Source organism: Brachyistius frenatus, unplaced genomic scaffold, assembly GCF_029030835.1.
Source record: "Brachyistius frenatus isolate BFR_SWC_R1_liver_20210118 unplaced genomic scaffold, ASM2903083v1 Contig_10, whole genome shotgun sequence".
Classification (NCBI taxonomy): Eukaryota; Metazoa; Chordata; class Actinopteri; family Embiotocidae; genus Brachyistius; species Brachyistius frenatus.
Window position 1 is genome coordinate 1 of NW_027210609.1, and position 24,049 is coordinate 24,049.

The following is a 24,049-nucleotide window of genomic DNA, read 5'->3' on the forward strand; positions in this document are numbered from 1 at the left end:
AAGGTAAAAAAATTATCAAATTTGTTGAAATATTCATTTGACTAAATCTATATTACCTGGCCAAATGTTTTACATGCCATTATCCTGCCATTTCAGACCAAGGAAGCAGAGGAGTGATGAAGAAATCAAGGTTACACAGTGACAAGAAGTCATAGAATATGAGTATCTTGTTACTTGTTCACTTTAACATGTTAATCATGTTGTGATAACCTGAAGTCAATAAAAGGTACATAGCTTGTTGAATGTTTTGTATCTTCACCTTTATTTCTAAATAAATATTCCAAGCCTTATCGGGTTTCTAATTTAGACCACACAAGTAGTTTATAAAAACAAATAAGAATTATAGATAAATCAAGTTAATTACACAATGTTATGCAAACAATACCATGCATAACCAATTTGAGCACAAACCTACAGTTATATTCTGATACATACAAGTTAGTACAAATTCACTAATATGCTGCATATTAACTGTATTGCATTCATAAGACGCTAAAGGAAAAAATAAGCACTTAACTTAACTACTCTTCTGAGAATTCTTTTTTTCTTTCTAAAGCTATGGACACTTTTTTCCTAAATTTAAAATGTATTCTAGGCAAATGCAAAAATGTGTACACATTAAATGTATTTGTATAGCCTATATTTTGATATAAACTTAAATTTAGAACTTAAATGTCTGTCATTTTATTGTACTGTATATTTTGAAATAAGAATGTTTAATTTCCCAAACTGATACAACATTTTTGTGTCTGAATATCATCACCAAGTAAAAAAATGATCCCTCATAACTGCCTTAGTCTTCAATCAATATTTGTATCAACAGCACTGTGCTTAAAACTTTCAAAACTAACATCTTGCAAAGGATGGTCTTTGTAATTGTGACAGTTAAGACCTATTTAGCCAAAAATAATGTTGTTTTCTAGATGTAGCTGCTATCTGTCTTAGAATCAGCCACTTTTAAAGATGCTGTTTAACGACCTGCTTTCTTGAGCTTATTAGACAACTTCATAAGCAGACGGTACAGCTGGCTTCAGTTGACGCCAACGCTGCGGTAGAATAGGAGCTGTATTAGTTAGTATGAGGTTTATCAGCACCCGTTAATGTTATTTTATAAAGAGACTGGAATAAAACGTTGCTTAGCAAAGTAATTCTAAAACCTAGCCAAAGTTTATGCCCCAACAGCAATTTTTGTTTTAAAATGTTGTTGTTGTTGATTTAGCTCGGTTAACTGCTAAATATCTAGGCCTATTTCACTGCCAATGTACCCAGTGGTATTTTTTACAAAAATTAGCACAACAAACCAAACAAGAAATGTCCTTTGGCAACTCTACTATTCTAAAGACTTCTGTCTTCACTTCTGTCTTCAAAGTTATGCAATAAAGATGTTTGTTTGGTTTTTTGGTTGTTGTTTTTTTTACCAGTTTTTCCAAGTTGCTACTCTTTAAAACTAGCACAAATGGTACCCGGAAGTGACATCTGGTCAGTGGGTAGGCCTATCAATAAAATAAAACTAGGTCAATAAAAACAGGTATTTCTAAACGGTCTTGCTTGGGACAGTAAATTTGATTTACTTTAGGAAATGCCAAATGTATCATTTGAAATTGAGTTATAAGTTCTTCCACTTGGTTACTCCCAGAACTCATAATTGTATTTTTTTGTTAAAAAAACACACAGTATCATTGTTAAAAGTTACATAATGCTCATATTTTACTATTTTACTACATATATATGTAGAGATCTATATTTCTGTCTGCAGTTTCTTTGAACATGAATTGTTTTGGTGAAGCAATGAAACAATTTATAATAAAACCAAATAGTTTTGTGTAATAGCCTACAATATCACCATTATACCAACAGTAAACTAAAGTATAATGAAGAGCTGCCTGGGGAGTTGAAAATATAAAGATGTGAGCTGTTGGATAGCCACATAGTTTTAGAAAACCAAACGTAAAGGGTTAGTCCAAATAAAATTTGGTTGCCTGCACCTGAGTTTAAGACTAAAGTCACCAAAATATTCAGTTGCCTACCTGATAGCAGATTTCAGGGCCAGTACAGGGAGCTGTAGCTGAGGGCAGTGTGCACAGCGCATCTTTTATTAGTGTTCCAGGTAATAAGTGAGGCTAAATGATGATCTTTTCAGAACATGTACAGTATGTAAATAAAGAAGTCAATTGTGGTCAATTTTACATAGTAAGCTGGCCAATTGACTGCCTCAAACTGAAGCAGAGCTGACTAAATACGTGATTGAAGTAAATAATGTTCTTCTTTTTGCATTTTTGTATTTCATGTGGCTACGTATTGTATCCTACATTTTGCACTGATTCAATAGACAGCATAGCCTGGTCAGGAACCCACGGAGAGAGCGTCAGAGGCTCTGCAACGTGTTGGATGAAGACACGAATGTGTTATGGGTGTAGGTCGCCAGAGGTCAGCATTGCACAGTGGGCAGACTGTTGCTGTCAACGGTGTCGCTCGAGCAGTGCAATGGCGTGTAAATTGTGGGATACACCGCAGACTGTTTTGTTACAGTCAAAATATCAGTGATTGTACGGGACGATGATTGTACTCGGTTGATGCTTGGTCGGATTTATGGACCAGGTTTGTGAGATGAGTTCCGCCGTGGTTTCGGATGCGCAGTGCGCTTTGCTGTCGCTGCTGACTTGGACTGCTGCAGTGTAAACAAGACTGTCCGAGGCTGCAAGCGCTGCTGTCTGCGCGCAAGATGAAATCATACAATTCCAGTAGCATAATAGCTGACTTATCACTTTAAAAGAATAGGCTACCGTTTCATGACGAATGATCAATGGTCGGTTTTTTTTAGGGCGCAACGACTTCAATATTTGCAGCGGAGAAACTGGCCCGAGCGCTCTTCAAGGATTTTCTTTTCTTTTTTTTAATATCGGGACATCTGTCAATCAGTACATCTGCTAGTTTTGGGCAATTACCAAACGTTCATCTTGACGTGTGATTAATCAGATGGACTTTGCTGCCGAGGAACCATCAACTCCTTAAATCTCAGAAGCAAAATGACTGACAACCAGGAAACCGCAGAAGCCGAGGACACGATTCTGTCCGGGAGCGCGACCTTGCCGCTCCGGCCGCCGAGCGAGCGTCTCTCGTGCAACAAGAGCAGCGTGTGCTCCCGGTCATACTTTGTGGTGGTGATGGTGTTTTTTCATGTTTACATCATTAATGTTATAGCACTGCTGTTTTACGTGCACTACAGCAGCGGACAGGAAGATGTGAGCCGGAGTGGTGATGCTGCTCTCAGCAGTGGCCACCAGCGCCCCGAGTCGCGACGTCCGCCATCAAAACCCGAGTTTCTGCGCGATGTTTCCCTTACAAGAATCGAGGGAATAAGGGTGAGTAATGTGATGACGCATCACTCTTTACTCCCCGTCTCTCTCTCTTTCTCACACACACACGCGCGTGCGCGCGCGCGCTGTAAACAAATCAGCTCTGATTTGTCTTCCAGGTGGGGCATGTCCAGAAGGTGTCACTGGTGCCAGGGAAAGTGCATGAAATGCGGACTCTGAGCTTAAAACCCCTGCTGTTTGGTGAGAGGCAGAGCACACCCATGTGGCAAAACAAATGTCCAGCTCTCAAGCCAATCATCATCTTCTAGTGGAAGCAATAAACATTAGTTACATTTATCTCACTTGTGTTTCCATCTTCATCACACCCTTCTAAAACAAACAGCCTCGGGCAGACATGTTGTTGCCTATATGCATGCTAAGATCAATCGGGGTTGCATGACATAGGCCAGTAAGTCTGGGGGCAACTACTCCCTCAGCTTTGCACATGTGATCCAATTAGGGGCTGGTAGCTGACTGGGTAAAAGGCAGACCATCTCTACCTGAAGAACACAGTGCATCATCATACAGCATGCAGTCATGCAGCAAGGATGGTGTACAAACATTATGAAGTGAAGGTGTGTGTAGTTTTGCCCAATTCAGTCGTTTTCTGTTCTCTTTATTTGTTTTATAATAACAAGATTAATAAGGTTGATATTAATGGTTAGGAGGTGGTCAACTGGCACTTTATTTAACCATTATCTACATTCTTAATCAAAAATGTGAAGTTCCCATTGCATTATCTGGGATATTGTCTTGGTCCAAAATGTAAAATGCAAGGTCATTTTAAATACATATTAACTGTTATTTTGTATTTTTCACAAACCCTAGAGTGTGTCTTGGATTAAAAAGTAAACTCGCTTTTTACATTTCGAACTGAGACCGTATTCCACATATGAAATGTGCCCTTCACAAGATTGAATAAGAACAATACACTTGAAGTATCCAAAGAGCACCCGTATGACAACAAAAAAGACCCAGCAGCATTTCCACTCCTTTGTCTTTATTGTTTACTTTGTTTGGAATTTAAGTTAATGTGTTGATTATTTTCTCTACTAAACCCTTGCAAAAAGTGAAAAATATTAAACACAAAGTACAAGGTGGTTACCCAAACATTTTGTATGTATGATCATATGAGACAAAATGAAGCAGCAAATTCTCCAGTTGGAGGCGCTGGGATCAGCAAAATGACCTAAACTACTGAGTCTCAGAATCATTTCAGCTTGAGCTGGCATAAATCTAGAGCTATTTGTAGAATGTAACATTACTTCAGTGAGGCAACATGGAAAATAAGAATCATACAGGCGAGAAGGTGCTGCAAAAATGTCATCTTTAGTGAATATCCTCTGGAGGTTTGTCTCAGTTTTTTTATTTGTATGTCTGCAGAGATCCCTGGCTTTCTGTCAGAGGATGAGTGCCGTGTCGTGATGCAGCTGGCACAACTCAAGGGTCTTATGGAGAGCCAGCTAATGGTACAAGAAGGCCAGGAAGAGCTGGCCAAGGAGCTCAACCTCAACCCGGAGGAGATCTTTAACCTTCTTGATATCAACCAGGATGGACAATTGCAGCTTCATGAGGTGTATGTCAGTTTGTGGATTGTGAGCCCGTGCAGTGTTGCGTGACGTTGAGCAGTTTGTTGCTTTAGGCGTGGTTAGCTCATCCCATCTTTAATACTGTACCTCCACCAGATACTGACTCATTCTCGAGTGAGGGACGGCATCTGGCTCACACCAGAGAACCTGCGAGAAATCTATGCCGGACTCAAAGCTGACAAGGATGGGAATGGTCAGCAATCAGCTTCATTCATCACTTTACATTTTAACTAAGACTTTAGACTTTTACTTAATATTCTTTAGTGTCACAAATGGCTGTTGTTGGCGCTTCACTAAAAATGCTCCCTGCGTTTTAGTTATACCAGGCTAAGAAAGATTTACAGTCAGTACTGTATATCTAGGGGCAATCACATATGAACTTTCTACAGATTGTTTATTTGTCTGTCTGGTTTTATTTTGCAGTTTTAAAGGCCATGCACCCTCACACAGGTGATTTATCCTGGCTGTTTAAACTTTCGCTCAGGTTGCGGCTGTGTGAAGCAGCACTGTCTTAATGTGAGGTCACCAACTTCATGAAAAAGAATAAATAATTTAACAATAATGGTGTAACCTCTTTACAGACATTTACATTGTAGATATATTAGAGGAATAATTAATTTAGATGTTACCTGATAACGCAAAATATATTTGCAGTGTGCGATACATTGAATTTCTTTGATAATACTGCAGGTACATTTTCAGTAGTAGTATTGGGATGTACTCGAATACATTAAAGAGATGCAATATGACCAAAGTTCATGGACATAAAGAAATGTTCGAGGGATATGAACCATGTTGTTCTAGTTTAAACATGTAGACATTGAATTGAGCCATGAATGTGGGCTGTGATGATTTATCCAACGCTTCAGTAAGGCCTCATGCACATTCTCATATTTTGGATAGGTTTGTTGAGTCTAGAAGAGTTCAGACTTCTGAGCAGTGACGCCTTCCAGCGCTTCCTGCTGCAGCGAGGGGTGAAAAGGAGTCAGCTGGTGAGGAACAGCAGACACACCTGGCTCTACCAGGGCAAAGGGGCACACCAGGTCCTCCAGGACATCAAGGCGAGGTTAGGACGACGCATTTAAGACTTATCTTTTATTTGAGTGATTCTACCTTTTCTTGACTATAAAGTACTGTGTGAGTTTCTAAAGAATATAACTGACATTTTATTTGCCTTTTCCCAACAAAGGGTGACTCGCCTCACTCGACTCCCGCCCACATTAGTGGACCTCAGTGAGCCTCTCCAGGTGGTTCGCTATGAGGAGGGAGGACACTACCATGCCCACCATGACAGTGGCCCTGTTTACCCTGAAACAGCGTGCACACACACTCGCCTCGCTGCCAACACATCCACTCCTTTTGAGACGTCTTGCAGGTGAGATGTCAGAGGTACACAGTGTTGATTGAGATCACTGAAGCAGCGTTTCTCAACAAAAATATGTGAATGTTCAGATGTGAATTCATCTGTCCGATGTCATTACTAAATTGTGCATTGGCGCTCCATTGTGACAGCTGGCATGTTAGTTTGTGTGAATCAACATTGTCAACTTGGAAAAATGTGTGTGTTTGCCACTTGTTTGCAAAGGGTTTGTATGTGTGTGTTTGTGTACTGTTTGTTTGCACCATACATGTGTGTGTCAATTTAAATCTGTGTTACACACTTAGGTACATCACAGTTCTCTTCTACCTGAACTCTGTTGATGGGGGCGGGGAGACCGCATTCCCTGTGGCAGACAACAGGACCTATGATGAAGTGGTGCGTAATTGTGTGTGGGTCTGGAAATGAGTACGGAGAGCCCTGCAAAAGTATTGTGCACATACTGTGCATGTCTTTCATGTTTGTGGTAACTCATTTGTATGTCAGTGAGTGCATGGGCCCAACATTACACAAACTGTGTCTCTGAATGTTCTGGTGTGTTTTAGTCTCTCATACAGAATGACGTGGATCTCTTAGACACCAGAAGGAATTGTGACAAGAGTAACCTCAGAGTGAAGCCTACCAAAGGGACAGCTGTTTTCTGGTACAACTACCTATCTGATGGAAGAGGTAGGTAAATGAAAGCCCAGTTTCCAAGGATAATGTAGCTTGTTTTTCAAAGCTATATTTTTCTGGTACACAACGTGTGCCAATACTAAACCCAAAGACAACATGCATGCTGCTTATAATTTTTTCTAATAGTATTGGTGAAAATTTAACAGGATGCTGGCAGCTCTGTAACACCAGTTAGATCAGGCCCATTTACTCTATAACCCATGGACCAGATACTACCAAAATATGTTGTGTGCTAATATATTTTAAACATGATGCTGTAGGTGTGAGTTATTTGTAGCCATTCATTGACAAAGTATTCTGTGCATCCTGTGTATTCCCAGTGATCTTCCTATGCTTGCTTTGACATTGAGTAGCCCTGACTTAGACACAACAGTACTTTGAGCTGACTGCTACCATCAGCATGTGAACATGTTCACGAGAACAATCCTTAAAATGCAAATATCAAGCAGGTATAACATTCAACATGTTCAACATCAGAAGTTAGCATGTAAAGCATGCTAACATTTGCAACTTAGCACTAAACACAAAGTGCAGAGGCTGATGGGAAATTGATTAGTTTTGCTGTTATTTGATCACAAATCAATTGGCCTATTGAATAAATAAACCTCATGGTGGTGGTAGAAGTTTATAATAAATCAGAACCATGAATGTCTGTACAAAATATTATGCCATAAAAACTATATCACTAAACTAGGTCAGTGGATGCCCACAGTAATTACGGTTCATCGAGAGAGGCACATTGATTTCTGTACATTCATGACAGTCAATCCGATAGTTGTTGAGACCTTTTAGTTAAAAACAAAAGTGTTAACCTTATAGTGGGGCAAGAGTACAAGTTTTGTGAAATCATCAAAGTCAACAGGACACATCTGGGGCTCAAGAAAGTCATTGTCAAAATAATATGACAATCCATCTAGTTGCTGAGATATTTCAAGTCCAGATCAAAAGGATGTACCCAGAGTTTGAAGTTCAGAGTGAATGATCAGATGTTCAGATTCCATTTTATATTGGTGTTGTTACAGATTTATAATAATATAGAACAATTGTAACAACTGCTGTATAATATAACTAATATATATATATACTTATGTATTTAACGTAATAGTTTAATAGTTTTCTGAAGAAACTGAACTGTAAAGAGAAGTTTCTGTAGGCTACCAATTAAAGGTTGTTCATTCATTAACCCGCTAAGCAGTGTGTTTGATGGCAAAAACAACAGTGTTAGAAAAAGATAAATGTTATAAACATGTGTTTATTTGTCTCGTTAGGTTGGGTGGGGGAGCAGGATGAATACGGTCTGCATGGTGGCTGTGTGGTCACCCATGGCACGAAGTGGGTCGCCAATAAATGGATCAACATTGATCCAGATTACCAGCGGCAGGCTCGCTACCAGCAGTTGGTGTCACAGCAGTCAGAGGAGGAGGATGATGAAGGTCTGACTCTGAACATGGACATACAGAGTCCCAGCATCCATCAAGACTTGTAGCTCATCGACCAAATTTATAAGAAATTTTTCCTAGCCTTCCTCAGCACAACATTTTGGTAACATCCTCTGTGGCCAGTATGTAGAGACAAGACTTATTCAGGGAATGAGGTCACAATGGGTTTATGCAACAGTAAAGAGATGCTTTTGTTAAATATCGCTATCCTTATATTATTTATTTTCTAAAGCTACCCATTTTAGGAGTGTTGCATTCAAAACTCAATCAAGGAGTTGCGATAGAAAAAAACAAAAAAACTTTCCTTTGCATGCATTACCTTCAGATGTTTTGCTGTTACTATGAGCAACAATTGCACTTGAAATTGAAATGACAGTTGTAAACATTTCAATGTCCTACCTTGTTATTGCTGCCATTACCAAAAAAAAGGCTCACACACTGTCAGTGTGATGCATGTTGCCTTGTCTTTGCTCCTTGAATTCATCATTATTTTGTTCTTGTAGACTGCACAACACACTGAAATGCACAAAGTATTGCTCAGATGTTCAGATTCCATTTTATTTATTTACCATGTATTTCTTAAAGATGCACTGTCTCACTATCCCACACTGAATAAAGTTAAATTAAACTCGTGTCTTCAATGTTACTCTTCCTTTTACATAACTTAAATGCAAAATGTATAATATCAATTTAAAAGTAAAATGAAAGAGACACACTAAAAAGGTATTCATAAAATCAATACTTCATACGTAGTTATTAGTTTTATACTACACTCCTTGCTTGCATCTATTAATTTACAAATAGGATTTCTCAGTTTGCGATATTTTCTCCAGTCAATGTTCCTCCGTCATGTGCTGAATTTCCTGTTTGGTTGAAGGCTTTAAAGTTTAGTGCTGCAGTGCATGACCTGAAATCAAACAATTTTTAGAAAGTCATTTTTCTACAATGTAAAATTATCATGATCAAATGTTTTTAGTAGGTGCTTCTAAATGTTTTTCAATCAAACTTTGACCTGTTCAATGCTGATAATCAAGAATTAGCTAACTGCAAGTTGTCATTATAAAATGTGCTAACAGTGAAAAGAGAGCTACTGTAACTGTGTCCCCAAAGTGACTTGATGGTTGTGTGTCAGAATTGGACTTTACAAATGAAGCCTGAACATACTCACCGCTGATGGCTCGTATCTGGGGAATGATGTCGCTCCTCGGTGGTTTAGACAGTAGAGCACAGCATCATGGACAGAGGCAAAAAGATGTCTCTTTGTTATTGTCTCAGAGAAGAAGTCTCCCAGCTCTAATTGTTCCACCACAGAGGCTGCAAAGTAAAGAATTGTGGGAAAATTACCACCATGATATAAAGTTTATTCACACAGTACAGTATTGTGAGTGAGAATGTGTTCACTTACCTTGACAACCAGCCATGTAGATATCCACATCAATCTCACTGAAGTCGTGGAATATCTGTCAATATAATACATACTGAGTGTTTCTCCTCAACAAAAGTACCCACTGTATCAACCTTTGAATGAATCTGTGCCCACATTTATTCCTTATTGGGTGCTACTAACCTCCATTATCCCAATAATCTATATATTAGTGAATCACCGAGGTTAATTTAACTGTAACAGAGCAAAAGTATCTAATATGTGTTTGAATGTAACTGAAAGTTCATAAAGTCACATTTCAGAGACATAAAAAAACTAAATTAAATCAAAATGGGTGCTCATTCAAAGTATAAGTCTGTTGTCTTCCAACAAGGACAACAATTAAAAAAATATTTAGTTTTTATAGTATTTTTACCCTGAACAGCCTGTATTTACATTAATCAAAGTATTTTGATACATTAATCTCATATATAAAATATGATTATATATATGATTTATTTAAAAAAAATCTAACTCTTAAGATCATCTATAAAATTCCCAAAGCAACCTGTTTATTTTTCTCATGCTTCTTAAAAATCCTTACATTATCTATTAGTTGCCACTGATCCCTGACTGAACTAAAAGCATAAGCTCTTCAACCAAGGGAAAATGTGGGACACTTTTCTACTTACATTTTTCATTGTTTTTATAGCCACTGTGTCAATGAAGTTAGCTGTGGAGAGGTCAAGAATGATGGAGTGAATGTCCCAGGTCCATTTGCCCAGGGACCCAAGAGAGACATGCTCCAGGTCACGACTCAGGGTGTCCTCACTAATGGAGTCCAGAGTGGTGGTGTCCCCGTCCTGCAGCTCAGACATCCACCCTAAACTGGTGCAATCTGGGTCCCCTCCTTTCAGGAACTCCCATCTAGAGTGACCATCTGGTGTTCGGGGAGTGGTTGGGATGACAAACACTGTCCTATTCTCCCTCTCGGTCCAGTCCTGCTCCTCCCTCTGTTTGAGAGTACCATCTATACAAGTGTGCCTCCAGCAGCCGGCCTCTTCCTCCACAGAGACCTCAGGTGATCCAGACAGCTGTTTAGCCGCCATCTGTGCCTGCTTCTGAGGAGTCACGGAAGACAAATATTATCATAAAGTACTATTCAGTGTATGAAATGTATGTGAATCATTTTAAAGACTTTGGTTCCAGTGTTCTCTTGACAGTTACATAAGATAACCAAAGGTTCCCTCAAAACATGATCCATGTTACCACCATTATATTTAACATTTCCGGCATATTACCTCTCTCTTGGCCTGCCTCTTTGCCCGTCTCTCAGCCCTTTTTTCTCTTCTTCTCTGTTTGGCCTCCTGCCTCCGCTTATAGTTAATAATTTTACTGATGTCAAGCCCACTCTGCAAACAAAGAAAACCAAACCATCACCATCACATGAAAATGTAACAAAAGAAACATTTATAGAAATGTTTGCTTTGAAAAACAAAAAGGGACAAATTCAATTGCTTAAAAAAGAAAAGATTAGTCAATGAACAGAAAATTTGAATGCAACTATTTTGATAAAAGCTTAATCATTTCACTCAGGGCCTTGAGGTAGACATCAGGTCCAAAATGTCACAACATTTTATAAATAGTTACGTTTTTAAGGCGGCTAAAACAAGGGATTTAAAGCACAACCAAAGATTCTGAGAAATTATATTGGACATTTTTACTATGTTGTCACATTTATAGACAAAGTGATTCGTTTATTAATCAAGAAAATAACAGTCATATTATTCAGCAATCACCAGCTGCTATCTTACACTTAATTTTATTATTAAGAGAACAAACCTTTTCTTTTAGGGCCTCAAGGTAGAGATCAGCATTGGCAAAATATACTGTAGCAGAGGAGCGGAATATAGTAACACCTGGAATGTCTCTGGCCTGTCAAACAGAGAAACATCATTAGCTTTTTTGCAGTCAAGGTAAAAAAGCTATTATTTATGGTTTTCCATCCTTCTGTCTTACCTCTCTGTGGTTCTCTATATCCACATACAGTTCTGTACCTGGAACATTTCCCAGGACAGAGTATGTTGGCCTGAGGAATGAAATTTAAAAAAAAAAAAAAAGGATTTATATGTGTGTGCATTATGATTGTAAACAGTATTTTATTATAATCTGGCAGATCCTGCAGCCCAGTATAAGTTACTAATGTTGCCTCTCCCACACACAGCATGACTCAGATCTGCAGAGAGAAAGCCACTGCGATGAGGAGCATAAGAATCTTACATCTGAGTCCTGAGGATAACAGTAAACAGAGCAAAGGTGATGGATGCTGCCAGACCCAGATCCAGATTGAGTAGCAGTGTTGACACCCACGTAACCAACCACACCACCTGGGTGACACAAGGTGAAATTGCTCCATTGTTTAAAATGACAATCACAAAGGAACAAATGGTGTTTCATAATTTATTTATCCTCTCACCAGATCGATCTTGCTTCTCCTCCACAATGTAACAATGTCAGAGTGCTGCTTGAACATGCCCTTCAAGTTTACAAAGACAATCGCTGCAAGGACTGCCTAAAACAACATGATTAATCAGATGGGTGCCCACAAATGTTAATGAGGCAAATCAATGCATGACATCACAGAAAATCTCTAACTGTCATAAATATTTACTGCAAAGGTTTTAGAGCAATCAGACCTTTGGCAGCTCCTGGAACAGCGTTCCAAGTTTCAGAATAGTCACCAACACAATTAGAGCTGAGGCCACTGCAGCCATCTGCAAGAAAGACGCAAAGAGTGTTTATGTTTTTAGTTAAGTATTTGTGTTCAACATGCATGTTAACATATAAGTCTGTATAGTATGAATTATTTCTACAGATGAACTGTAGCTTGACAACATGACAGCAAATATTTCCATAATTGAGTGGTACCTGAGCAATTTTTATAAAGTCTTGTTTTTAGTGTTTAATTGATTTGATACATTGATTACATAATGAATACACGTAATATGTTGCTGCATAATAAATGTCTGAAGCTAACGATTACACTACATGTTCTTGTGCCATCGGGTTTTTAAGTTCTTATATCCATTGGGTCGTTATGTTAGTTCAGGTGGTTGAGGTCAGTCTGTATATTTCACCTTATATTTCAATCAAAAATTATCTCCTTGTGACCCCACCTCAATATGCCTTAACTAGGACATATTTGTTGCATATTCAGAGTACAATAATGGCATGTTCGCAGTGCACAACTAGAGTGACTTTGGCTTGTGAGGTCATCCTGACTTCTAGACTGCCTCTCTTTGTTGTTACTTCTGCTGCTCACTCACTTGTGTTTTACCTCCAGTGGTCTCTTGAATGAGACTTCGAGACATGGAGGGACAGACAGAAAAGCACTGAAAGAAACCTCCCACTGCATTACTGAGACCCAGCGCCACGAGCTCCTGCGGCAGGATGGTGACAAAGATACTAGGATTAGCAAGGAAACGATGAGAGAAACAAATACAAAACAAGTAAATGCCTGTACACTGAGGGTAGAGGCCATGAGTTCTGGTTCACCTGGTTACTGTCCACCTTGTAGCCATGTTTCAGTGCAAATGTTTTTCCAAGTGAAATAGATACGGCATATCCAACAATGGCCAGTGCAAAAGCATCACCAATTACTTCTCCAAAAAGACTGACATCTGGTACACTGGGAGAACTTAAACTGGCACATAGGCAGATGACAAGAAGGAAAACAGTTAATAATAAAGGAGCTAAAAATATGATTAAACAAATAATGACAGCAGTTCAATCTGAGTGCTTACCCACTAGGAATTTCTCCAACAACAGAAACAGTGTAGTTGGTGTTCAAGTGGGCATATGATGATATTAATGTCCCCGCAACAATCTAAAGTGATCACAGGAAACATACAGATCATAAGAGAAGCTCAAACATCAATCATTAAAATCTGTTCAATCATATGCTAGACGTGGACCTAATTATTAGCCATATATCTCATTTTTGCCGTGAACTGCACAAATGCAGAGACCCTGGCATTAGTGCTGATTCAGCTACTTGTTTCCACTGAGTCTGTGCTTTTTCAGTGCTGCAACATCAGCGTCAGCACAGAGCACAGAGGTGATACAATAAAGAGAGGCCAGAGTGTGTGTCCTCGTGTCAACTGACTGTGATGAGTTCCACTGGGACAGGCACTGGGAGCTTTGGGCCGAGGAATGAGTTGAGCTCCTTGGCTGCAATTAGGATCACCATTGTCACAACACTGACCACCAGAGTGGGAACATGAGTGTCTGCCAGTAAAGAACAAACATCCCTTAGAGTCTGAAAATCAAAAAAGGGAAAGCAGGAGGTGGTTATGGCTCAATGCTGCACACATAAAAATGCATGCAGAGCTGCTTATATATCATGAACTAATGAGTTTAAAAGGTTTTGTTTTTTTTATTTGCTGGCTAATTTCCCAAGCTGCATTGTACACATGGCTCACAATAATCACTATAATAATAAGAAATGACAACATTTTAATTGTTTTATAGTTCCTGGAAACTGTGTTTTTTATCAGACGTCTTGCAGCTCATGCTGGAGCCTTCACATGCATTAGTGCTTACTTAGACCTGTAAACTGATTAATAAAATCTAAAGGCAGCAAGACTGGGTATTTACAAAAGGTGTGCATAAAGGGCTCAAAACAGAGCTCTAAAGCTTTTGCAGACCTGAAATGGGACAACACTGGACCCTGGTGGCAAATTGAAATAGATTTTGATTTGGTCATATCCTGTTGGTCATATCCTGCCAAACTGGGCCGGCACAGATATAGCAACTGGGTCAGAAATCGATACTTACATACACCAGTGACAGCGGACCACTAAAGCGTGTGGGTGAAACTCCAAAGATGTACTTCAGTTGTGCTACCACTGCATGTGCTGCAGCAGCTGTTGTGTAAGCCCGCACCAGAGGTTCAGACAAGTATGTTCCCACAAATCCAAACTTTACCACACCCAGAAGCACCTATGAACACAATTATTTATGTATGTTTGTGTTTTGATAGCTGTAACAGCAATGTAGGACTTTATTATTTTTGTGGGATGTTCTGTTTTGCAAACCTGAAAAAGTCCTCCAAGGACAGTAGTAGCAGCTGCCACCTGCACCCTGTATGTGTCCCGGGCAGTTATGTCTACCTCTGCAGTGATGTTCGTCCCATTCATTTTAAGGAAATCCACATCTGGAGCAAGTCTCTCTGTCACACTACCCACCATGATACTGAGCACCGTAAATGTACCTGAACACAATAAAAAATAGTAACACATGTGAATACAAAAGTTGTAATGGTACAGTGTTTGTCTCTCTCTACTCACCAATGGAAATGTGACGTGATGTTCCAAAAAAAAAGTAGATTAATGCCGGGTAGAGGGATGTGTAAAGCCCAAATACAGGAGGTAAGGAAGCCAACAGCGCATATGCCATACCTGAAAAACAAAAACAAACAAACAAATAAATGTGCTTGCAAATTTATAGGCGTTTCCAGCGAGAAAAAAATTCTCGACAAGGGTAAATAAACTTTTAGCAGAATTTTGCTTGTTTTTGAAAAAAGAATATGGAATAAAACTAAAATTACACATTTGGTTAAGTCATGGTTTTGTAGTTTGTAGTTTTGTAAGTCAAGTATTGTTGTTATTTACCTTGCGGCAGGTGCATTATACCCACACTAATCCCAGAGATGAGGTCTGGCATGCCATAGTCCCACACTGAGTACTTGGGCAGCCAGTACAGCACAGGCAGGCTGCTCACCACACTTCGTTTCAGTTTAGGCACTGTGCATCTGGGAGGGATTGAAGGACACAAGAGACATATGTGAACGTCTTTACAATGGTAGATATTCTATATCATAAATCCAGTGACGATAGGTTTGTAGTACAGCACAGTAAAAGCATCAAAGTCATAAAACTCGTAGAGTTTGACTTACCTGAAGGAATCTTTAAGCTGCTCAGTTAAAGAAGGGTGGATGTCAGAGTAGGTTTTTCTTTGTGTTAGCTCCTCCAGTCTTTGCTCATCCAACACTTCTCTTTCCACTCTGTATTTCCCAAATCTGCAGGTGGAGTCCATCAGGCTGAATCTGTTAAGCGCTGTACAACCCTGTTCTTTTTACTTTATTAATAAATGGCATATATCTATTTCAAAGACTATTGCTTAGTGGAAACCGTTCACCAAGACCAAATGCTACAACACTTCTGCAACACATACAAAAACTGTATCTACATATGTACAGCATATTGCCTAATGGTTAACGACAGTCAGGATGTTGTGGGCAGAGCCTCTCCATTACAACGATGAATGACTGCAACAAGAAAAGGATGTCATTAAGGCTTGAAAGAGGAAAAATATTAACTCTGGAACATGTTTCCATCCTGTTTTCCCACTCAACAACAAAAATGTAGTTAATGAGCCATGAAATATCATTTTACACTCATTACTACACAGGACGCGTCTTTATTGTGGACTACTTTTGAAGATAACTTAAAATCTGTCAAATTAAAAATGGGTTTCTATTGAAAATCAACTACTGGCAAGTCACAAAGTTAGATAAACAGATTTTGTTCACAAAATGTATCGTGGCTGCTGCAACAGTCTTAATAATTATTATTATATTAAGGATCAAACTTAATAGGAAAGGTTTGATTTTTGAAACATGTGGGCACACAGTATACAGTCTACCGGGTCTTTAAGAGAGGGCTGTCCTGAAATTTGAATCCATGCTGGGAGCAGTGTTTCAGTCATTCCAGTGCTGCATGCACGTGACCAAGACAAACAAACTGGAAAGCAAAATTACCCCAAACAAAGTAGAACATAATACCAATGAGTCCAAGTATGAATCACAACGAAATGATAACTTTTTTCATTGTGACTGCCTAAAATCCTTCTCTTTACTTATTACTCAAATCGTTCTGACCCACTTGCCTTCTGCAACAACACTGTCTATTTTTGGGTTAACAGCTCAGAGGGCCTACATGGAGGGGGGATACATACCTTTGCCTTGCGTTTGCTAAGACCTCTCTTACCCACCCCCCCCCCCCCCTGACTGGCACATTTGTTGACATCAGCAACACATGTTATCTGAGGAATAACATGGATACTTACTGGTGTTTTTAGGCCAAAGAAAACAGCAGATCTTTTTTTTTTAATCAAGAGGAGTTGATGACTTTGGTAAGACTTTTTATGATGATACTGAGTGCTGATGATCTGTTCTGCTGCCGTGCTAACTTTTTCGAGAGCACATACTTTACTATTTATATTTGCTATATTAAAAGGCTGATCAGGGAACTGATTTTATTGAAATGGTATAAGGCTCACGAGAGTATCCTTTGATTTGTTGTTGCTATCAGAAATGTTGTAATGCTTTTCTAATTTATATTGATATGGATTAAATTATATTTTCTCTTTTAATATCAAGAAACCTGCAGTTAAGAAGGTGTTGCCTAATCCAGAGTTTATATGACAATAGTTAAATTTAAAAAAAACTTATGAAACTGCAGTTCAATTTGATAACTTTGTTTCTGTTTTTAATTTTCCTTTTTTTTCAGTGACGGCCTCAGTAGCTGTTCAGGGTGAATAAAGCCTCCCGTGTAGCTTTCTTGATAATAGTTTCACTGACGATTTGGAAAATGGATCTTACTGCCAAACATGGGCTGGTGCTGCTCAACCAGCTGAGGAAGATGAGGGAGATTGAGCATTTGACTGATGTGGTGCTGGTGGCTGAAGGCATCAGCTTTCCCTGCCACAGAGTAGTTCTGTCCGCCTTCAGTCCATACTTTCGTGTTATGTTCACCTGTGGTCTCCGTGAGTGCAACAACAGAGAAATATTCCTGCGTGACACCCCTGCAGACAGCCTGGCCCTCCTCTTGAACTACATGTACTGCTCAGATCTTCCTCTCACCAATGCCAACGTACAAGGCATTTCTATTGCAGCTTTTCTTCTGCAGATGGATGACGTCTTCACTCGCTGCCAGCTACACATGACTGAGAACATGGATGCCTCCAATTGCCTTGGTGTGTATTACTTTGCACGTGACCTTGGAGCAGAGGAACTGGCTGACCATGCTCAGCGCTTCCTGAGGCAGCACTTTGTCCAAGTCTGCCAGAATGAGGAGGTCCTAGAGTTGGAGGCCCATCAGCTTGGAAAGCTCCTGACTTCTGACGACCTGAACATTTCACGGGAAGAAACCATCTTGGATGTGGTGCTTCGCTGGGTCAGACACGGCACCCTGACTGATGCAGAAGTACGCGTTCGTCATCTTCCAGAGCTCCTGAGGAAGGTCCGTCTGCCGCTGATAAACCCTGACTATTTAAAAGAGGCGATGAAGAGAAACACGGCCCTGCTGGCAGATGCTGAATGTCTAGAGATGCTGAATGAAGCATTGGAGGTCACAGCGATGCATCCCTCAGCTGCACCACGCAAACTCAAGCTGCGGTATGGCATGGAGACTACAGATCTGCTGCTCTGTATTGGTAATGACAGTGGTGGGATCAGGTCAAGGTATGGCAGCTTTGCTGAGCGCAGCTTTTGCTACGCCCCATCCACGGGCCGGACCTACTACATCACCTCACCTCGCTATGGAGAGGCTCTGGGATATGTGTGTGCTGGGGTTGTGACTGAAAGAAACAACATTATTGTAGCAGGAGAGGCAGGTGCACGCAGAATGGCCCGGCAGAAAGACATGAATGTTGAAATCTACAGGTAAAATATTAGGTGATACATTTGATCAAAGTGCATTTGCTTGCCCTACGCAGACAACACCATTTCTTTTCTGGTTGGTGTTACAGGTACAAAGTGGAGGCCCAAGGAAGCTGGGAACGTCTGACATCAGCAGAGTACCGTGATTCTTACGCTCTGGAATCACTGGGTGACACTCTGTACCTACTGGGTGGGCAGATGAAGCTGAAGGATCAGTTTATCATCACAAACTGTGTGGAGCGTTGGTCTCTGCAGGGTGGACCCTGGCGGAGTGCAGCACCCTTGCCCATGCCTTTGGCCTATCACAGTGTGGTCAGAATGAAAGATCGCCTTTATGTGATTGGTGGTCGAACCCCACAGGTGATGCAAAAGGATCTTTGCACAGCAATAATTCAAACATTTAATTTGGTTCTTCTGAAATGTAGAGGATTAGACTTTATTAACTCATTTAATAGGTGCTATTACTGTGTCTGGTTGTGCTTCCTCTCTAACTGCACCTGCTCTGCTTTGTCATACCCTCCCTCCCTTCCAACCTACCAGTCATACCGGATGGATGATGAGCCTGACCGTCTTAGTAACCGCCTTCTGGAGTATGATCCAAACACAAATAAATGGACAGAACTTGGTCCCATGAAGTACTCAAAGTACCGCTGCAGTGCTGTGGCACTCAATGGGGAAATTTTTGTGATGGGTAAGATTATTTGTTCAGACAACTTAATTGGGAATGATGAATTTAGTTTTTTTTTTTTTTTCATTTTTAATCTCCTGATATGCACACATAAACACAGTGTTGGCATTATTATGATAAATTAATTGAATTTCACTGAGATCTGTTGGAATTTGTTTAAAAATGATGATGTCTGATGACCTGGTTTGCAGGAGGTATTGGATGTGAAGGAATGGACCATGGGCAATCACGTCACTGTCTTGATGCTGTGGAGATCTACAACCCAGACGGAGATTACTGGAGGGATGGACCTCCCCTACCATGCTCCCAGCTTTCACTGCGAACCAATACCTCCAACGCCGGAGTAGTGGGAGGAAAGATTTATGTTTGCGGATATTACAAAGGAGCAGGTACTGAAAGAATATATCCTACGGTGTGGAAGATATTTGAAATTTGTTTCTATGTGACTCCGTATTAACCCTCCACGTTTCTCAACTACCCTTAGATCGGCATGACGATATAACAAAGGACATTTTGGAGCTGGATCCATGGGAGAACCGGTGGACAGTGGTGGCTCGGCAGGCTCTGATGCATGACAACTATGACGTCTGCTTAGTGGCAAAACTCAACCCGAGGGGACTCATTTCCCCGCCTGCAGACTTAGTAAAACTGTGACACCCCTGTCAGTCAGATCAAAGTCTGTGTGGGTGAATTAGTGAAGGAAATTAATTATTAATTATTAATGCGTTTAATTCTGGGCCAAAGGCATTTGTTTTTTCAAGCAGAAAGTCTTAGTGCCCTGCATGAAAGAGAGTCTGCGGTTGATAGTTTACATGCACATCGGTAGGCAGAATAGCAATTTGTAAATACAGTATTTTTGTTGTGTCTTATTTCATTGTGTTACATCAGCTGAGAAGATTCCCTGAAACCTGCAGCTGCGTAGTGAATATTACTATCAACACTGGGGAAGGATTTCCACTGACAGGCATAAATCATAGTTATGATGGTGGACTTCTGGCTTTGATGTAAATGATACCTACATTTTGGTATATGGCCTGATTTTACGATAAAAATTAAAGCTTTTTAATGAGAACAGTAAACTGATATGGGCAAATTTAGAAACAGTAGAACATTTTTATTTTATATCCTTATTTTTCTTCTCTGTGGTTTGCTAAAGCAGAATCAGTCACCGTTTTGCAAATAAACTTGCACTTTATCAATGTTCTGGTGCATGACTGTTGTAGTGTGCACACATTTACACTGATTGTACAACAGCCCTTATTTATATGTTCATGTAATTGTTCAGTTTTGTTTGAAACTGTAAAGGAGGTGTTCATTCAGCTTTATGGGAGGATGTGGTTAGTGGTGCTTTACAAATGTGTTGCAACATACAGATATGTTTCTAATATTAGGACTATAATATCAGGAAATAAATGAAGTGGACAAAAAATGTTAAACGTCTGGGAAGAGGAATAAGGGTCTCAATAAGGGTGTATTCAAACAATTCAGATTTGTTTGATTTCAATTTATTTTCAATACCAAGTCAGCAGTATAAATAAGAATAAATTTGTTTTAAAAAGTCAGCAGAGATCCTTAACTGATACAATATTTTAGGCCTGAAAAACATGGACAGGATCAAAAATTGAAAGTGTGTAATACATTGTGGACAACAAAGTTCTTAACTTACATGTTCATAGTACCCTTTTAAACCCCTCCACAACTCTTCAACCATGTAAGACGAAAAAAATACTTATCACTGTGTCTATTCCTCAAAGAAAATCAATAACTTTCAAATAGAGCATTAATCTCCAGTAATAATAAATACAGGTAGAAACAAGTTTGGCTTTAACTCCTCCAAAAATATGAATACAAATGACTCACTATTCTCCTTTACTCATCGTCTAAAAGTCAAAATCAGAATCAAACAACTGCCACAGGCCTTCAGGCTTCACCAGGGTCCCCGCATTGGACTCAGCCGACAGCTTCTCTAAGATGGGATCGATCCCGCTAAGGCACACAGAGCTGCTGCTGTCCTGAGACCAGCTCACAGGTGTGATTAAACACCCTGCAGTTGCACTGGACTTGGTCTCCCTCTTCATACAGTCTGGGTTGAGGCCCTGGTTGGTTACTGCGTTCAGGTCACAACGCTCACAGAGAGGTGTCTGCTGTTTGTTACGGTTCACGAGAGGCTGACTGTTTTCATCCGAAACAGCGCCCTTTCTCCTCTGTGAGAACACCAGTGGTCTCTTTTTGCGCCTACTGTACCCGCTCTGCTTGAATTTCTTCTTTCCGATGATGCGGAAGTGATCCTGAGGGGGAACTTCCACCAGATTTTGTTCAAGGTTGTATGATGCACATGTGAGCTGTGTGCCTTTTAGCTTGTTATCCTGCAGGATGTTGTAGGCTGATTGCTCCAGCCCGGGTGATGTCTGGATGGCACTATCCATCACTCTGCCAGTGCTGGGTCTGGCTGAATGCTCTGAGACTGAAGTGTTGGGAAGCTTCAGGGCCTCTTCAAACATGTCTTGCACCTTACTCTTACACTTCAGACTATTGATTAGGCTTTGCAGATGTGAGCCAAGCTCTGCTGTGGCATCTCCACTCTGCAGGATTAAAACAAACAGTTATACTAATCACTAATCAGAAACCCACATTTAGTCACCAAAAATATGTTTGCACATCGTTAAAAAAAAAAAAAAGTTGATATCTCCACCACAATCTAAGTAGGCTACTATTTACCTTTTGCACTTTTTCCTCCAGCTTTGTCAAAACATCTTCCTGGGATTTCATTTTATTTACCAAAGTCTCAAACTGCTGGGAAATGTCCTTCTGAAGACTGTTCCAATTATTTTGCCCTGAGATAAATGAATGAAAAAGCAAACCATTAGCATATTAATTCAAAACAAATAATCTACTGCACTGTTAATTAATCTAATTCAAGTGTGTAATTATATGTAATTTTACAAAGTTAAGAGATGTTTATGAGTGACTAAGGTGTCATCATTTTGCAAATAGCACCATCTACTGGTGATAAGAAACACTAGCTCACTGCCTTTCTTTATTAAAGCAGATTTACAGTAGAGTGAAGGTCAATTTAATAATTCCAACCAAAAAACAAAAACAAATACTTAGCAGTTTATTAGGAAACGAACATGTTGATGCAAATTGTTCAAGTAATGTTTGGCACACAGCTGTATTTCTCTCAGTGCCAGCGACCTCTTGTTGAATCTGAAAAACAATGCGCTTTTATTTTTTTATTTTGTATGTCACATTAAAAAAAATAGAAAAGACAAGCTGTTTGATTTTTCTTTTTAAAAACAGGATGGGTGCAAATCATCACTTACATTGCTGAGAGTTTCTCTAATATGTTGACATTCTTTGGCTAAAAGATCACTGGTAAAGCAAAAGAACAGATCTTTAAAAAAAAAAAAAAAAAAGCATCTGATGTAATCCAGGCTACGTTACCACACAAGAATAAATTCAAGCAGCATTTCAAGTGAAAAAAAACAAAACATACCTGTCATTTTTTTCTTTTGCCTTTTTCTTGTCCTCTTCAAATTTATCCAGTAGTCCAGAAGTTCTGCTTTTGTCTCCAAACAGGAGAGGTTTAGTGTGATAAGTGCTTGAAAACTTTGGGTCACTCCCCTTGACAAAATACAGAGGTGAAGACATAATCCTTTTATTTACATAAAATATTATAAATAAAATTGTATGCACTCGTGATCCTAGTCACAATGACTTTTTCCTGACTAAACACATATTGGTTTCCCGGACATAAACAATATTGTGTCTCATGATTATTAACACTAAAACGCCTACTTTTTATACAAACACTAATAATCCAATTTCGCCATGAAGCACCTTCTCGCAAGTTTGCAATATTACACACAAAGAATACAACCACGGATATTTCAGGGATAGACACCTCAGTTTAACAGACATACAAAAAATATCTCATGGTATACAGTATATTTGCTGCAAACATGTTATGTGTTGTAGTTGAAATGGTATGATGGTTAAATTTTCTCTATTCAGTCCTGCACAATGTTATGGAAAGTTGTGGAAGACAGATTTAGATCCCTTACTTAAATTGATATACCAATAAAGCAATGTAAAAATGTTCCATTACAAGTAAAAGTCCTGCGTAGAAATTCCTCTGAAGTAGAAATACATGAGTTTTGGCAGCAAAATGTAGTTAAAGATTTAAAGGAAAAGTACTGATTTGTTCTCTTTGATTGATGTATTACATATTATATATGATTTCATTAGATTAGTAATACTGAAGCATCAATACGTAAGCAGCATGTTATTGTTGTAGCTACAGGTGGAGCTAGTTTGAACTACTTTAGGTCCAGTTTTATAGACGGAGACTGTAGATAAATCTGAGGGTTCTTCAAATGATTTGGACTTTTTCAATTATCTTTGATTTTTGCTCAAATATCGGATCATTTGAACATTTATTGAAATTAAACCGCGTGAGAATTATGGAGGGAAAAATCACTGTTTGTTGGAGCGGTTAACAACTCAGACATCTGAAATGTGACCCAGACTCCATACAGATTATTGCAAAATGTCAGAAGCAAAAATGGTTGGAAACCACTGGCTTCTTTAACAATACGTTGAATTTTTACAAGCTTGTTATATTATACATATTATATTAAATTATATTATAACTAAAACTGTTTAATGAATGTAGACGAGTAGAAAGTACACTATTTTTTTTTTTTTAAATGTAGTGGAAGTATGCAATCAAAATACTTGAATAAAGTTCCTCAGTTGTATTTAAGTACTTGAGAAAATGTACTTAGCTAACCCTTTTCACCACCACCGCTTGTGGATATGGAGTATCCTAATTTAGAG

The 24,049-nt window shown here is 39.3% G+C and overlaps 4 protein-coding genes across 4 annotated transcripts; 2 read left to right on the forward strand and 2 right to left on the reverse strand.

Annotated features, from left to right (window-relative positions):
• Window positions 1-2,434: 2,434 nt before the first annotated feature.
• Window positions 2,435-9,069, forward strand: p4htmb (prolyl 4-hydroxylase, transmembrane b). Its single transcript, XM_069690627.1, has 9 exons — window positions 2,435-3,362; window positions 3,476-3,557; window positions 4,740-4,930; window positions 5,042-5,138; window positions 5,849-6,011; window positions 6,135-6,320; window positions 6,611-6,701; window positions 6,869-6,992; window positions 8,267-9,069. The coding sequence occupies exons 1-9, from the start codon at window positions 3,027-3,029 to the stop codon at window positions 8,482-8,484; spliced, it is 1,488 nt and encodes a 495-aa protein (XP_069546728.1). The 5' UTR covers window positions 2,435-3,026; the 3' UTR covers window positions 8,485-9,069.
• Window positions 9,070-9,140: 71 nt separating this feature from the next.
• slc26a6l1 (solute carrier family 26 member 6, like 1) lies at window positions 9,141-15,938 on the reverse strand. Its single transcript, XM_069690626.1, has 19 exons — window positions 15,757-15,938; window positions 15,473-15,612; window positions 15,149-15,259; window positions 14,897-15,072; window positions 14,637-14,801; window positions 13,966-14,118; window positions 13,604-13,686; window positions 13,356-13,503; window positions 13,127-13,240; window positions 12,497-12,574; window positions 12,277-12,372; window positions 12,081-12,187; window positions 11,820-11,889; window positions 11,643-11,735; window positions 11,102-11,212; window positions 10,493-10,921; window positions 9,843-9,897; window positions 9,606-9,751; window positions 9,141-9,344 (listed from the first exon to the last, which is right to left on the reverse strand). Exons 1-19 carry the CDS (start codon window positions 15,894-15,896, stop codon window positions 9,318-9,320), a joined length of 2,442 nt encoding a protein of 813 aa, XP_069546727.1. The 5' UTR covers window positions 15,897-15,938; the 3' UTR covers window positions 9,141-9,317.
• A 935-nt stretch (window positions 15,939-16,873) lies between these two features.
• kbtbd12 (kelch repeat and BTB (POZ) domain containing 12) lies at window positions 16,874-20,410 on the forward strand. Its single transcript, XM_069690628.1, has 6 exons — window positions 16,874-16,994; window positions 17,372-18,525; window positions 18,612-18,882; window positions 19,063-19,213; window positions 19,402-19,599; window positions 19,695-20,410. The coding sequence occupies exons 2-6, from the start codon at window positions 17,453-17,455 to the stop codon at window positions 19,862-19,864; spliced, it is 1,863 nt and encodes a 620-aa protein (XP_069546729.1). The 5' UTR covers window positions 16,874-16,994; window positions 17,372-17,452; the 3' UTR covers window positions 19,865-20,410.
• A 677-nt stretch (window positions 20,411-21,087) lies between these two features.
• On the reverse strand, window positions 21,088-22,037 carry LOC138616333 (uncharacterized). Its single transcript, XM_069690571.1, has 2 exons — window positions 21,929-22,037; window positions 21,088-21,792 (listed from the first exon to the last, which is right to left on the reverse strand). Exons 1-2 carry the CDS (start codon window positions 21,977-21,979, stop codon window positions 21,091-21,093), a joined length of 753 nt encoding a protein of 250 aa, XP_069546672.1. The 5' UTR covers window positions 21,980-22,037; the 3' UTR covers window positions 21,088-21,090.
• Window positions 22,038-24,049: the final 2,012 nt, after the last annotated feature.

Bases quoted from the DNA above. Each gene is read 5' to 3' on its own strand.
- p4htmb (XM_069690627.1), top strand. From the start codon at position 3,027: ATGACTGACAACCAGGAAACCGCAGAAGCCGAGGACACGATTCTGTCC. The intron at 3,558-4,739 runs GTGAGAGGCAGA...GTATGTCTGCAG, and splicing joins CTTAAAACCCCTGCTGTTTG to AGATCCCTGGCTTTCTGTCA. The intron at 6,012-6,134 runs GTTAGGACGACG...TTCCCAACAAAG, and splicing joins CTCCAGGACATCAAGGCGAG to GGTGACTCGCCTCACTCGAC.
- slc26a6l1 (XM_069690626.1), bottom strand. From the start codon at position 15,896: ATGGACTCCACCTGCAGATTTGGGAAATACAGAGTGGAAAGAGAAGTG. The intron at 11,890-12,080 runs GTAAGATTCTTA...TTCATTCCTCAG, and splicing joins GTTATCCTCAGGACTCAGAT to GCCAACATACTCTGTCCTGG. The intron at 10,922-11,101 runs GTAATATGCCGG...GTGACTCCTCAG, and splicing joins AGAGGCAGGCCAAGAGAGAG to AAGCAGGCACAGATGGCGGC.
- kbtbd12 (XM_069690628.1), top strand. From the start codon at position 17,453: ATGGATCTTACTGCCAAACATGGGCTGGTGCTGCTCAACCAGCTGAGG. The intron at 18,883-19,062 runs GTGATGCAAAAG...CCAACCTACCAG, and splicing joins TTGGTGGTCGAACCCCACAG to TCATACCGGATGGATGATGA. The intron at 19,600-19,694 runs GTACTGAAAGAA...AACTACCCTTAG, and splicing joins CGGATATTACAAAGGAGCAG to ATCGGCATGACGATATAACA.
- LOC138616333 (XM_069690571.1), bottom strand. From the start codon at position 21,979: ATGAAATCCCAGGAAGATGTTTTGACAAAGCTGGAGGAAAAAGTGCAA. The intron at 21,793-21,928 runs GTAAATAGTAGC...TTAATCCTGCAG, and splicing joins TGGAGGAAAAAGTGCAAAAG to AGTGGAGATGCCACAGCAGA.